Source organism: Culex pipiens, chromosome 3 (genome assembly GCF_016801865.2).
Source record: "Culex pipiens pallens isolate TS chromosome 3, TS_CPP_V2, whole genome shotgun sequence".
NCBI lineage: Eukaryota > Metazoa > Arthropoda > Insecta > Diptera > Culicidae > Culex > Culex pipiens.
Window position 1 is genome coordinate 155,606,712 of NC_068939.1, and position 14,863 is coordinate 155,621,574.

General features: G+C 38.5%; 2 protein-coding genes across 2 annotated transcripts; one reads left to right on the forward strand and one right to left on the reverse strand.

Moving 5' to 3' along the window:
* Nucleotides 1-5,314: 5,314 nt before the first annotated feature.
* On the forward strand, nt 5,315-13,207 carry LOC120426765 (exocyst complex component 8). The gene is made up of 6 exons (XM_039591540.1): nt 5,315-5,463; nt 5,522-5,677; nt 5,732-6,065; nt 6,124-6,893; nt 12,350-12,879; nt 12,940-13,207. The coding sequence occupies exons 1-6, from the start codon at nt 5,409-5,411 to the stop codon at nt 13,114-13,116; spliced, it is 2,022 nt and encodes a 673-aa protein (XP_039447474.1). The 5' UTR covers nt 5,315-5,408; the 3' UTR covers nt 13,117-13,207.
* On the reverse strand, nt 13,136-14,855 carry LOC120426766 (DNA ligase 1). Its single transcript, XM_039591541.2, has 2 exons — nt 14,731-14,855; nt 13,136-14,667 (listed from the first exon to the last, which is right to left on the reverse strand). Exons 1-2 carry the CDS (start codon nt 14,755-14,757, stop codon nt 13,204-13,206), a joined length of 1,491 nt encoding a protein of 496 aa, XP_039447475.1. The 5' UTR covers nt 14,758-14,855; the 3' UTR covers nt 13,136-13,203.
* Nucleotides 14,856-14,863: the final 8 nt, after the last annotated feature.

The following is a 14,863-nucleotide window of genomic DNA, read 5'->3' on the forward strand; positions in this document are numbered from 1 at the left end:
ACCTTTGATGAAATATTGTGAGCAAAATAAACACATCAAAATATAAAACAATTACAAAAACATGCTCAAAAAATCAAATGTTAAACTTATTCTTCAACATGTGTCCAAATTACCCCACAAAAGGTGTCCATATTACCCCACAAGGTATGTCCATATTACCCCACAAGGCATGTCCAAATTACCCCATAGGGGTGTTCATATTACCCCCACACAAAAATGTGGGGGTAATTTGGACACCTTTTAATTTTTGCGGTAAAAATGGGTTTTTCATCAAAATTTATCGAAATGAATGACATTTTTCCATCAAATATGGTCTCTATTATCCTCTGGTGTCAACCACATTCCTTTAAAATATCCTTACAGCCCGTGGCAGAGCAATTTCCTTAGGGTGTCCAAATTACCCCACACTCCCCTAATCATTTCTATAAGGTTAATTTTTATTTGGCAAACATTTTAGAAAATAGGGTAACATTTTTGGAACAGTTCTATTTTTAATATATGCCTCAAAATTCCTAAGGGTTAAAATAACCCTTTTGACTCAAATCAAATAAATTTTAAATATTTTTGACCACGAAAAGGTTGGCTTTTCTTCCAACAAGTGGATTTTATTCAACACTTTCGCAACCAAACTTCTGAAAATATTCAATTACAAGTTATATATGATTTTTTGAACATGGATGATTGTAACTGTTTAAAAGATTATTTAAAAATAAATAAAATATACATAAATTGTCAATATTTGTGTATGGAACAACAATACAATATGGTCCAATATGGATTTGATTTATGAACAAACAGTGCATTTTATCACGTCAATGAATGTTTACATTATGAATTTAGTTTTTTGTTCCTTGTTCGAAAAATGTCTAGATTTTAAATAGAACGTAAATTTCGGTTCGCTGATCAAATCCATTTCATTGCCTACTTTTGTTTGTTCGACCACTTTCTTGTTTGTTTTTGCTGCCTGTGCTAAGATAGTTCTAGAAACTTCGTTTCAAACAGGCAGATGCTTCAACAGGAAAAAAACAACTACCTACTTTGGCTCACCAGCTCACGTGAGCGCAAAACGCTCCGGTGAGCGTGAGCGAGCACGAGCTACCTGATAAAAACTCACGCTCCAGCTGGAGCGAGCAAGCCTTCCGTGAGCGCTCGCTCATTCGCAACCCTGGGACCAACATAGCTGGTGATCGTTTTCCTTCTGGATACGATTTCTAAGTAAAGGAAAGGTAGTTTATCGTCACAAGCTGTACATTATCTTCTTGGAATATTGACATTTAACCTCATTTAACACAAAAATATGTTAATAAAGTTAACATAAAAAATGTGAACGATTGATTTCGTCCTCAAAAGGCTGGATAATATTTTATTTTTTCTAGTTATTTATTTTTCGACAAAACATATTCAAAATTATTCATCAAAAACACAATTTGAAATATTTTTTCACAAAAAAAAACTTTTTTTCAATTGCACATTTGCTGGCTCTTTTACCCTATATTTAGCGTCAGAGGGGTAAAGCGACCAAATAGCGGGGTCCACGGTCCAACCAATGTGAGTATCGCGGCCCATACATACAATTTGACAATCTTGCCATCAGGCTGGTTTTCTTTGTGTTGTTTGTAGAAGCATTTTACATATAGTGATTATTTTTTTCATTTCAATTTACTATTTCTGGACCCTGAATTCAGAACCATCATTGACAGCCATTGCCCCAAAAGTGAAGGACACCATCTACCACCTTCAGGGCTCGCGAAATTTCGACTTTTTTTTTGATAGCTGACAGAGCACTCGAATCGTCTTCACCACGACAATCTGATGTTTACATTCTGCTTTCTTTCGTTTCACACACAAAGGAATGAGTGCTACGCAAAGTCACTCATACAATCATTGACTTCCATCCAGGAGAAAAATCGCCTAGAGAGCGGTCGTTTGACATTCTACCGAGATTCCGATCATCTCTCCAATGATAGCAATCATATGATTTCTGTCACCAAGCAGCATACACTAGGAAGAGAGAGACAAAAACGAGAGAAAGAGAAAGAGCACGTTGTCTCGTTCGAGCGGCTGCTTGAGTGGTGCTCATTTTTCGTTCGTTTTTTCTTCGTGTTTACGTTCATCGACCGTCGCCAAGCAATGACGGTCATGATAGGCGTTGTGTGTCAGCGATCGAATATCGTTTTGGGAAATGATCCCTGACAGAAAGTTCTATCGAATATCGAGCAGTCCCGTTCAGTGATAGATCCATTTTCAAGAATTCGATGCCAACATTTCAAAAAGCATCATATACACACCATCCTTTTTGAGAAAAACGCATTTGAATGTTGAGCATCCATTTTCAATTCCCATTTTAATATAAAAGTAAAATAAGATGTTCTAATGATGAAAAACGATGAAAAACCTTGCTTTTATTGATACACGATCATCCAAATTCAATGAAACATTATTTCCGTAATTTTATTTGCGAAAAACAAACATAACTTCTTTTGAAATCACCAACGTATATATCACCCTGCTGTCATTGAGGGGGACGCTTTGTTATGATTCGTTTTTCTTCGCCGAATGTACATGGTGCTTTTTTCATGATGCTTTTTTTTCGTCACGAGGTTCATGTAGTCTTTTGTTTGACAGGTTGACAGGGCTATACAGTGAGTCAAATATTTGTCCGTACCCCCCCGTACGGAAAATGTTTGTGATATAAAAGTACATAAAATTCGACTAAAGTGCCATGTTTTGTACATCAATCGACGCGGCAGAATGTCCTCTTTAAGACACTGTCATTGGATTTGCAAAAAACTTTTTCTTAAAAAATACAAAAATAGTTTACTGAAAAAAGTAAAATAAAGAGGTCAAATAATTGTCCGTACCCCTAATAAAAGTACAAAATCTGATCGATTTAAGTGAATTCATTTATGAAATGTTGTTTTTGTGTCAAATACTAGTACCTCTAGCCAGTTTGTGACAACTTTGAACTTCTGATAACTTTATTAAGCTAGTTTATATTAAAAATTGGATTAAATTTAGTTTTTTTTATGTAAAACTTATCAAAATATTAGTTTATAAACAACTATTTTTATAAAATTGCTATTTTATGTTGTAAGAGTCTCTATTTAACAAGTTTTAACAATATTTGTTCGAAATATACATTGTTTTCAACTTTTTTATTGACATTTTTCGACCAAAAATACTGTTTCGGAACAATACCATTAAACAATCCGGATTGTCCCGGAACCGGTTTAACCCCTCGGAGGGAAATTTTCTGGTGGTCAGATAGAGGACAAAAAAACCCACCTCTTGCAATTTAAAGCATCCAATTTCGTCCACTACAGCCCGATTACGAGTCCCTAGTCTGAAATTTGAAATTTTCACTTTCCGTACTGAGAATTTTTGTACCGTCCTGGGACAGAATGTTTTGCTTGGGGAATTTGAAAATTTCAAATTTCAGACTAGGGACTCGTAATCGGGCTGTAGTGGACGAAATTGGATGCTTTAAATTGCAAGAGGTGGGTTTTTTTGTCCTCTATCTGACCACCAGAAAATTTCCCTCCGAGGGGTTAAACCGGTTCCGGGACAATCCGGATTGTTTAACGGTATTGTTCCGAAACAGTATTTTTGGTCGAAAAATGTCAATAAAAAAGATGAAAACAATGTATATTTCGAACAAATATTGTTAAAACTTGTTAAATAGAGACTCTTATAACATAAAATAGCAATTTTATAAAAATAGTTGTTTATAAACTAATATTTTGATAAGTTTTACATAAAAAAACTAAATTTAATCCAATTTTTAATATAAACTAGCTTAATCAAGTTATCAGAAGTTCAAAGTTGTCACAAACTGGCTAGAGGTACTAGTATTTGACACAGAAACAACATTTCATAAATGAATTCACTTAAATCGATCAGATTTTGTACTTTTATTAGGGGTACGGACAATTATTTGACCTCTTTATTTTACTTTTTTCAGTAAACTATTTTTGTATTTTTAAGAAAAAGTTTTTTGCAAATCCAATGCCAGTGTCTTAAAGAGGACATTCTGCCGCGTCGATTGATGTACAAAACATGGCACTTTAGTCGAATTTTATGTACTTTTATATCACAAACATTTTCCGTACGGGTGGGTACGGACAAATATTTGACTCACTGTATAAACAGGGACTGCTGATGGCAGAGATTTTGTTTATGTTACTTTATTTAAAATCACTCGTAAAATCATTATAAAACAGACTTTACTGAAGTAACTTTCGATCATTTTTGGTGGAGAGGTAGCTTATTAGGAGTACTTTCAGAATATGCAATAACCCAGAAAGTGTCAAAATGTACATGATGCCTTTTGAAATGTTACCGTCGAATTGACCACCTTAATTGTGTTTAATACCGTTGTACAATTAAATTGACATAGGGCTTTGGGACCCTATTATTCTTGGTACATATAGAGTTATCTAAGCCCGATCTCACTCACACTAGCACGCCATTTGTTTTGCTGGCCGGTACAAAATTTAACCTCAATCTTTTTCGTGTACGTACACGCAATTGGGTCCTAAAATGAAGCTTAGATTGCTGATATTATTGTTTACAGCGATAAAGCTTATTTTTCTGAGTACACTCAAACCCCGATGGTTTGACACCAACTGTTGTCAAACGAACGGGGTCACTTTTTAGTTTGACACCCCTTTTACACGGAGTTCACACACACTACCAAACGTTTGTTTTGATAGTGTGCGTGAGCGTCGTGTAAAAAGTGACAGTTCGTCACTTTTTAGTTTGACTTTGACCAACCAACGGGGTACAAACTAAAAAAGTGTCAAACGAAAAAGTGACCAACCACCGGGGGTTGAGTGTACAATGACCCATTGCACGACCACAAAGAGTTAAAAATGGATTTTTGAATCAATTTTGAAAAATTAACCCCGCGGTCCTTCTTGACAGAAAAGCTCCTACTTGACAGCTCTTTCCAAGGGGACCATAGTTAATCCATCAAAAAAATGTTGTCTTGAAAAAAAAATTTTTTGCGTTAAAATGAAAAAAAGTGATCAGAAATGGTTTTTAATCGTGTTTTTTACCGTTGTACATAAAAAATTACATAGGGCTTTAGTACCCAATTGTGTTTAATACCGTTGTACAATTAAATTGACATAGGGCTTTGGGACCCTATTATTCTTGGTACATATTCTTAAACAGAAACTCCAACAAAGTGTAATGCCAATGCTCAGTGTAGCACTCTACTTTAGCGTGTACCAAAACAGAAAGCCTTTTCAGTGACGCTCGATTGACAGCTCGAACGAAACCAAATCGATGATGATGATGATGACGAATTTCTTCGCTGTCAGATTTTTCACCACCCACAAAAATATAAACAGTTTGAAATTTACGTGAAAGTTTTTCCTTTTTTAACGAGGAATTTCCACCGGAAAATGCCCGAATCCACACTTACGGTGTTTGAGAAGGATAGCTTCAACGCTGAAAAGTGTAAGTATTTTTAAAGTTGTTTTATTTTTCGGATTTTACTAGTTTGTTTTTTGAACAGATGTGAAGGAACTGGTCCAGGACTGCGTCGGCGGTCCGGAGCTGCAGCAAACCAAGGCCAAGATCCAAAGCCACAGCGACACGGTGTCCTCCACGCTGAAGAAGCATGTCTACGAGAACTACATGCAGTTTATCGAGACGGCCAAGGAGATTTCGCGTAAGATTTTGTTTTTAACTTGGTTGGATTTTAGCTCAATGAAATCTCTTGCAGATTTGGAGTCCGAGATGTACCAGCTGTCGCACATTCTGATCGAGCAACGGAACCTGCTGTCGACGCTGCGCGACGAATCGATGCTGGACGATCAGAAGTACATCATCGAGGACCAGAGCGTGGATCCGAACGTGAACGAGGAGCAGCAGAACAAGAAGGCGATTCAGCTGATCAAGGAATCGCTGCTTGGGTACAAGGGAAATCTGGACGACAAGGTGTTCATCTATGAGGGTGGGTTGATCGAGCTGGACACGAACGATTACCGGCCGATCTGTCGCATTCACCTGTTTCTGTTCAACGATGTTCTGGTTTTGGCCAAGGTCAAGCATGATAAGTAAGATTTTACATAATTTAAAATGAGAATCCTTCTCACAAATCACTCACCCTTCCAGAAAGCTCGAATTCCTCACCGAGTACGACACCAAAAAGATCGCCGTCATCAACATCAAAGACCTGGACGGAGTCAACAAGAACGCCATCAACGTCATCACGAGCGATGGCGCCCGCATCTTCCAGTGCGTCAACTCGGCCTCTAAGCTGGAGTGGATCGACAAGTTCGAGGTGGCGATCAAGTTCCACCAGTTGAAGCACAAGAAAGGACCCGCCCCGCAGCCACCAACCTCGCTCAAGTTCGACAAGCAGAAATCCGTCGATTCAGACCTGCTATCTCCAAGCGCCTCCGCCTCCGTGTCCATCATCGTGGAAAAGCAAGCTCCCGACTGGCTCGCTTCGGCCCCGGAGGAAATCCAAGCGGAAATCGCCCAACGCCACTTCGAGGACAGTTTGACCCTGGTTCAAAAGTGCGAGGAACACCTAGCCAAGGACAGCAGCTTCGCGAACGCGGCCGAAATCGGCGAAAAGATCAAAACCCTCAAAACAACCCTCTCGTCAGTGCTGATGCAGGAACTGTCCAGTTCGCAGAGTCGCAGCCTGCAAGCGGCACTCCGATCCAGCCGGCGTCCCCTCAAACTGCTGGTCGAGATGGGAAAGGCACGGGAGGCGTGCGGGATTCTGTTGCGCGTTTGCAGCACCGCGATTCGTACCTCGCAGCGACAGGCACGGCGGAACAATCTGGCCGTTTCGGAGCTGTTCTTCTGCGACGTGGCGCAGGTTTCGAGCGAGTTTTTGAGGGCGTTTAGCAGCAAGGCGTCGTGCACGAGTGGTAAGGATTTGTAACACGCTAGGTAGTGTGGTAATTATTGCACTAGATCGTAATTTCTCGACTCACGATCGAGATTCCTCAATAAAGGATTACGATCTACCATCGAGAAATTTCGATCGAACTTTGAAATATAATTTTTGCGTTTGATTAAAAATACACAGGATTTGAAATTAAATACTGGATATGGGTCATTCCAATTCAACTGGGTACACTTTTGGACTCGACCTTCACCGATTTGAGCCAAACTTGGAGGGAACGTTCATCTATCGATAGTTATCAGAAATTCAAAGTTTGGAGCTGATTGGACCATCCCTCTAATTTTGGCACCGCCCTCTTTTTTGACGATTTTCTTGAAAACATTTTGTTTCTTTTAATCATAACTTTGAAACAACAGTATGAGCAAAAGACATTCTACAGGTTGCATTTTATTGAAAATTGTCCAAGGAATTCGATAAAAATAAAATTTTAACCCTTAAATGCCACAAATATTACATATTAACGTTTTAAGTATTAAAATTCAGTTTTGACCATTTCCTTATATTTTTATTTGTTTTCTTTTATCACCATCGTGTTCCCCGAACAATTTTACATAATAATCAATGTAAACCTCAAACTAATATGAACTATTGGCGCGATACAATGATTTTACTGAAAAAGTTAGATTTTGCGAAGCACTCGGAAGTACATGGTGTACTTTTCAACAAAAAGGGATGAATCCCGCATAGTTCGATATTTATATGTGAGAAACTTATTTCGGATTTGAATTCATAGGACAGAGTGCAGCGCAAAATCAAACTTTTTTCAGTAAAATCTTTGTATCTCGCCAAGAGTTCATTTTAGTTTGAGGTTTACATTGATTATTATGTAAAATTGTCCGGGGAACACGATGGTGATAAAAGAAAACAAAAAAAAATATAAGGAAATGGTCAAAACTGAATTTTAATACTTAAAACGTCAAAATATAATATTAGTGGGCATTTAATTTATTTTTATCGGAGTCCTTGGACAATTTTCTATAAAATGCAACCTGTAGAAAGTCTTTTGCTCAAATAGTTGCAAAGTTATGATTAAAAGAAAAAAAAGTTTTTTAGAAAATCGTAAAAAAAAGAGGGCGGTGCCAAAAATATAGGGAAAACTTGGCATTTCTGTTAACTTCGATAGATGAACGTTTTTCGAAAAACGAGTCATCGATAACGATAGATCTGGAGTTTTTTTTGAAAAGATCCAAAAAACTCCAGAGATTATCGTTATCGTCCCGACGATAACGATAACCATTACCGATAATATTATCGACGATAATTTATCGATTGCAAATCTTGAAGTTTACGTTATTTTATAAAAATGCAAATAGTTTTCAAAGTTTCCTTTTCGCTAAAAAAAAATCTTCAAGGCATAGATATTTTGAAAACTAATTATTGCAAAGCAACTGCATTGCTGAATAATGCTTTTACAACACTCTCTGCATTCAAATGTAGAAAACATGGCTTGGAATTTTAGTATGACAATAATTTTAAGTCAAAAGTTGAGATAAACAAATCAATTCAAAAGGGCAATTCTCTACTAAATCGGTCTTTTTTTTTAAAAAAATAATTGTATTTTTTAAAGATTTTTTAATTGTGGTAGTTTCCCTGTAACTAAGGCTCGCATTAACAAAGTTCAAAAAAGCACAATATTGAGAATTTTCTCAGCCTTTCAAAAATATTTTTTTCAAAAGTGGGCAAACATGTGCACTAATTTTAAAAAGTTTAAAACTGCGACTATTTGCAAAAAGGTTACCTAAAAATGGCACTTTACGACCTTTAGTTGCTGAGATATTGCAAGGCAAAGGTTTAAAAACAGGAAAATTGATGTTTTCTAAGTCTTACACAAACAGCCCACCATTTTTCAATGTCGATATCTCAGCAACTAATGGTCCGATTTTCAATGCTATAATATGAAACATTTGTAAAATTTTCCGATCTTTTCGAAAACAATATTTTCAAAATTTTTAAACCAAGACTAACATTTTAAAAAGGCGAAATATTGAATGTTTGGCCTTTTTGAAATGTTTGTCTTGATTTTTTAAATTTTGAAAATATTATTTTCGAAAAGATCGGAAAATTTCACAAATGTTTCATATTATAACATTGAAAATCGGACCATTAGTTGCTGAGATATCGACATTGAAAAATGGTGGGCTGTTTGTGTAAGACTTAGAAAACATCAATTTTCCTGTTTTTAAACCTTTGCCTTGCAATATCTCAGCAACTAAAGGTCGTATCAACAAAGTCCGATGAAGCAAAATATAGAGAATTTTCTCAGCTTTTCAAAAATATTTTTTTCAAAAGTGGGCACTAATTTAAAAAAATGAAAAACTGTGACTATTTTGAAAAAAGTTACATAAAAATGGCTATAACTTGAAAACGGTGCACTTTATCAAAATTTCACTTAAGTACTTTTTGATTGCAAATTCAATTTTACATCAAAATCAAAAATGAAGTTAAAAAATTTTTGCGACCAAAATTTCAATTTTTTGAAAAAAATAGTATTGATTAAAAAATTCATAACTCGGTCAATGATTTTTTTGCACAACCTGGAAATTTCTGAAAAGTTGGCTTTTTATGTCCTCTAAAACATATCAAAAAATAAAAAAAAATTAAAAATAGGGTTTTTTGCAAATCAAGTTTTAGTGACAAAAAGTTAAATAAAAAATCACCAAATTTTTTTTTACCATGTATCTTTTTTTTCAGTGTAGTTCATATCTATACCTACAACTTTGCCGAAGACACCAAATCGATCAAAAAATTCCTTCGAAAGATACAGATTTTTGAATTTTCGTACATCATTTTTGTATGGACAGCTGCCAAATTTGTATGGAAAATTATATGGACAAACTTATGATGCAAAATGGCTTCTTTGGGCATACCGAAGGCACCAAAAAAGTTTCAGCCGGATTAAAAAATACAAAAAAAAATCGAATGACCGAAATCCTAGTGAACTGCTCACCTAGTAAATCAAAGTGGCAACAGAATCTTCCAATTTTCAATAAACCACAAATTTCAAAATTTAAATTTAAGAAAAATCTAAAAAGATCTAAAGCTTTTTGAAATTCTGTAATTTTCCGAATTTTGAAATTGTAATTAATATGCTCGCTCAATATTTATTGTTTGCTATATTAAAAAATGCCTTGGAAACTTTGCAATCCTGTACCGATCAAAAAAAAATCTAAGGGTTAAATCCAATCCGGAACATACCCTAAGAATCATTTATGTACATCCTTATGTTTAAATCTTTGGAAAAAGTTTAAAATATGAGTCAGAAGATAAAAATAAAATGTATCATGTGAATAATTATAGAAAAATATTTAAACCAGGTCAGCAAATGTTAACAAAAATTATGAGTTGTAATGTTATGTAAAATTTATATGAGAAATCTTAATACATTTTTAAAAATAAACGCTCCTTGAAGATCCCTGGGCTTTGTCATAATGAGTGTCATAGGTTTGATGCTTGTTTGGCAAAGAGTATGATTTGATTCGATGTGGAATTAAAATCGAAGTGTTCAGTATATTGCTGAAGCTTCCATTTTTACACATGGACACCACTTCATGCTGCGAGAACCCACTTTGGCGTAGTCTCAGGGCTGAATCGATGGCCGGTAAGCTGTCATCGAGACAAGGAGGTTCTCTGATAGTGGAAATATCACATTTGTACAATGAACCGCTACATATGTGATTTTTCCCTATCTTAATGTGGGTGTCAGGTTAGGATGCGGGTTTTTAAAAATTTAGTTTTTGTAGAATTTAGGATTTTAACTATAAATATCAACTTTTTATACTTAGCCTTTAGTTATTCAGGGACAAAATTAGTAACAGAGAATTTAGTAATTCTATCAGAATCGGTGATTTTCATTCAAGTAGCATAAAAACCATTCTGATTTGTCAAAATTTCCATAGAGTCTCGATCAATCAATAGTGAAATGATATCGGACTAAATTCGTTGATCTGTTGAACTAACGGTTGTCGGATTATGATTGTATCGACCATTGTTGCGAATCGAGGATCTACTGGAATTCTGACGAACAAATGGTCGTCTCTTTTTCAATTCACGACTTGTAAAATATCAACTGTTATTTTTTTTGTTTTTTTGTTTTTTTTTTTAAAGAAGCTAGACAGGTTTTAAAAGAAACGTTTTTTTTGGGTTAATAATTAAAATGTCGGGGATTTGAGATTAGAGTAGCTTTCGGGTAGGTTGCTTTAAATCTTGTATTCAATTCAAGTTAGGTAGTTATCCGCAAATGAATATTTGGACTTATATGAATAATTGAACATTTTGGACTTATGAATAACACACAACTGTGCATTTATTCTAGAGTCAGATCCATACAGCGTCAGTGTTTATTTGGTCGAAGTGTACTAATTCATTGGCAGATCTGGTTCTAGTTGTAATGTACGACAAGACTACTGACGGACGTGACAGGACGAGGGCCCAGTTTAGAGGTTTCGACATCAACGATGTGCGGCTGGATCACCCTCCCATAAAAAATAAATAAATAAATAAATAAACGCTCCTTGAAGATTATTTTGAAGATTCGTATTAAGAAAAAAAAACAATGAATAATTTTCAGAAGAAAATTTTCTTCATTAACAACTTCTTAGAAATTGATGTTTTTGCACTCAAAGAAAGAGATTGAATTTATTTAATTGCTTATAATATTTTCCTTTGAACTTGAAAGAAATTCTATCTTTCTCAATTATTTTATTTATGAAAATTGCTATCCGCGCGAAATCCGCGCCTGAACAAAATTAGCCAATAAATCCGCGCCAGATCCGTGCGATACGCGCCATCCGCGCCATCCGCGCGATCCGCGCCGTCCGTAACAACCCTGAACATACAAAAAAAATTAAAAATACACTCAAACCCCGATGGTTTGACAGCAACTGTTGTCAAACGAACGGGGTCACTTTTTAGTTTGACACCCTTTTTACACGGAGTTCACACACACTACCAAACGTTTGTTTTTATAGTGTGCGTGAGCGCCGTGTAAAAAGTGACAGTTCGTCACTTTTTAGTTTGAGTTTGACCAACCAACGGGGTATAAACTAAAAATGTGTCAAACGAAAAAGTGACCAACCACCGGGGGTTGAGTGGCAAAAAGTGAAATTAAAAATCACCAACAAAATTTTTACCGTGTATCATTTTTTTCAGTGTAGTCTATATCTATACCTACAACTTTGCCGAAGACACCAAATCGATCAAAAAATTTCTTCCAGAGATACAGATTTTTGAATTTTCATACATCGTTTTTGTATGGACAGCTGCCAAATTTGTATGGAAAATTATTTATCTGACCTTTTTTCCAAGGTCCAAAAACTATTCGTTAGTTTAAAAACAAATAATAATGTGTGGTTCTTCGTCATTTCGTCATAAAAACTTGAAAATTTATTGACACACATACAATCTGTCAATTCCTTCCAGCGCTGATCGTCTGGTGCAACATGGAGCTGCAGTACTTTGCGTCGCAGCTGATCAAGCACTACCTCACCAAGGACACCCAGCTGGAGATGGTCGCCAAGGTGGTCGAGGGCGTGCGCGAGCCGTGCTCCAAGCTGACCGACATCGGGCTCGATCTGTCCTACCACATGGAGGGCCTGCTGCGGAACACGCTCGAGCAGCTGCTCGAGGAGGCCAAGTACCGGCTGGTGGACTCGATCGGCCGCACCGAGGACGTCTGGCAGCCGTACAACCTGCAAACCAAGACGAACCTGCGCGCCGTGCTGAAGGAGTTTGAGGCGGTGGGGGTGGACATGCTGCCGCTGGTCACCGGCGACACGTGGATCAATCTGACCCAGACGACGGTGAACTTTTGTCGGCACTTTTTGGCCACGGCTGAGAGTTGCGCCCATCTGGCCAAGTACGACTCGCTCAAGACGGACGCGGAGCTGCTGCTGAAGGAGCTGTTTTTGGCGCAGCACGCGATTAAGCCGCACGCCGCCATGAACGTGGATGTGAGAGACTCTTTTGGCGGGGGAGACTTGAATTCTGTTTGATATTGACTTTTTTTTCAGCTCAACTTTGTCGCGAAGAACAAAACGTACATGAGCGAGGTGCTGCTGCCGATTGCGATCGCGCGCTTCGAGAAGATCTCCGACAAGAAACCGGACCTGCTGGCCGAGCTTCAGCTGCAGCTGCGTGGTCCGCCGAAGCCCAAGCCGCGCAGCGTTTACAAAACGGACGTTCTCTAATTGAGTGAAGTTTGTAGCGTTGATCAACGAAAAGAGTTGTATTTATTCCATTAGCACTTAGGAACGAACTAAACTTAGCCTTACACCTTAATCATCGAACGTAATTTTCTTACCCGCAAACGCCTGAATGCCCTTCTCGCGCTGTTTGGCCGCCCAGGACGGGTGCAGGTCACTGGGGACAGCTGGCTGCGGCGGCGCCGCTGCTGAAGACTCGAACACCGTTTTCTTACCCTGAAAAGCTTGAATTCCTTTCTGTTTCTGCTTCGCAGCCCACGATGGGTGCAAGTCTTTGCCGGCCTCAACCGCCGGTGCCTCGGAATCGAACACAATCTTCTTGCCGGCAAACGGTTTGATGCCCTTTTGCTTCTGCTTGGCCGCCCACGAGGGGTGAAGGTCTTCCGGTGCAGCGACGGGATCCGCCTTGTCGGAATCGAACGTCGTTTTCTTGCCGGAAAACGGTTTGATGCCTTGCTGCTTTTGCTTCGCCGCCCAGGACGGATGGAGATCTGGCGTCGGATTATCGCTCTCGTCAAACCGTTTGCGCTGACCCTGGAAGGGTTTGATTCCCTTTTGCTGCTGTTTTGCCTTCCACGATGGATGCAGCTCGTCCTGGTCTTTGGAGTGGGGTCGCTTCTGTGGTCGTTCCTCCTTGTTGCCCAGAATGTCCTTCTTCTTGATGGTTCGCTTCCAACTGTACTCTTCCTCTTCCTGATCCTGCTCTTTCTTATCGACAACCGGCGCCGTAGCGACGTAGCTCTGGCCGCTGCTCGTTACGAAGAAGCTGTCCTGGATTTGAACGCTTTTATCCTTCTCGTCATCGTCTTCCGGTGCCTTCAACAGCTTTCGCTTTTTCGGTTCTGGTTTCTTTGTGGAATCCTTCGATTTTTGTTCCTTCTTTTTAACGGAATCCTTCGGTTTTGGTTCCTTCTTTTGAACATTTTTCAGTTTGGCAGGAGTTCTGACAAATTTACCCACGTCTTCTTGCTCTTCCTCATTTTCAGAATCATTTGAAACGGAATCATCTTCGTCATTCGATTCTTCAGAGTTATCCTTATCCGCAACCTTTACCTCCTGCTCGCAGAATCCCTGATCTTCAGACTCTTGCTCTCCAGCGGCTTCTCTCTTAACCTTCCGCACCTTCTTCCCCTTCTCCTTCCGCTTCTTGCCCTCCTTCACCTTAACCTGATCCCTACTCTTCAAGAACTTGTCCAACAGCTCCATCTTGCTGTTCAACCCGAACCGTCGAATCAACGCCTGCACCTCCGGCGCCAGCTTCTTGTTCTCGTGAAACCGCAGCAGCGCTCGCTGCTCCACGGTCAGTTCCGCCCCGACCGCGCTCTTTGGTTTGAACCGAATAACCGCTTTGGCGAGTTCCGATGCGTGCTGGGCGCGAATGTGACTCATTAGGAGTTCCGCCGACTGGACCTTCTTGGAGGCGCGCACGTTCTCCGCATGAGTGTCTTGCTTTTGCTTCCAGAACTTGATGTCCCGCACCAGCTTGTGGATGATGTTCTCGCGGGCGATCTTCACATGGTTCCGGAAGATTTGGAGCTGGTCGGAAATGCGGTGGTTAGAAGGAAATCAACTATTTAGCAAGACAAATTTGATATTCACCTCTCGATTAAGCTTGTCGGTATCCATATTCCATTAAATTCTTATTCCAAATTCGCAAAAATTGAAAAGAAACCAGCAAAATCGCTCAACTTCTTAAAATCGCCAAGCATGCACGTTGTGTTTTGATCAAGCT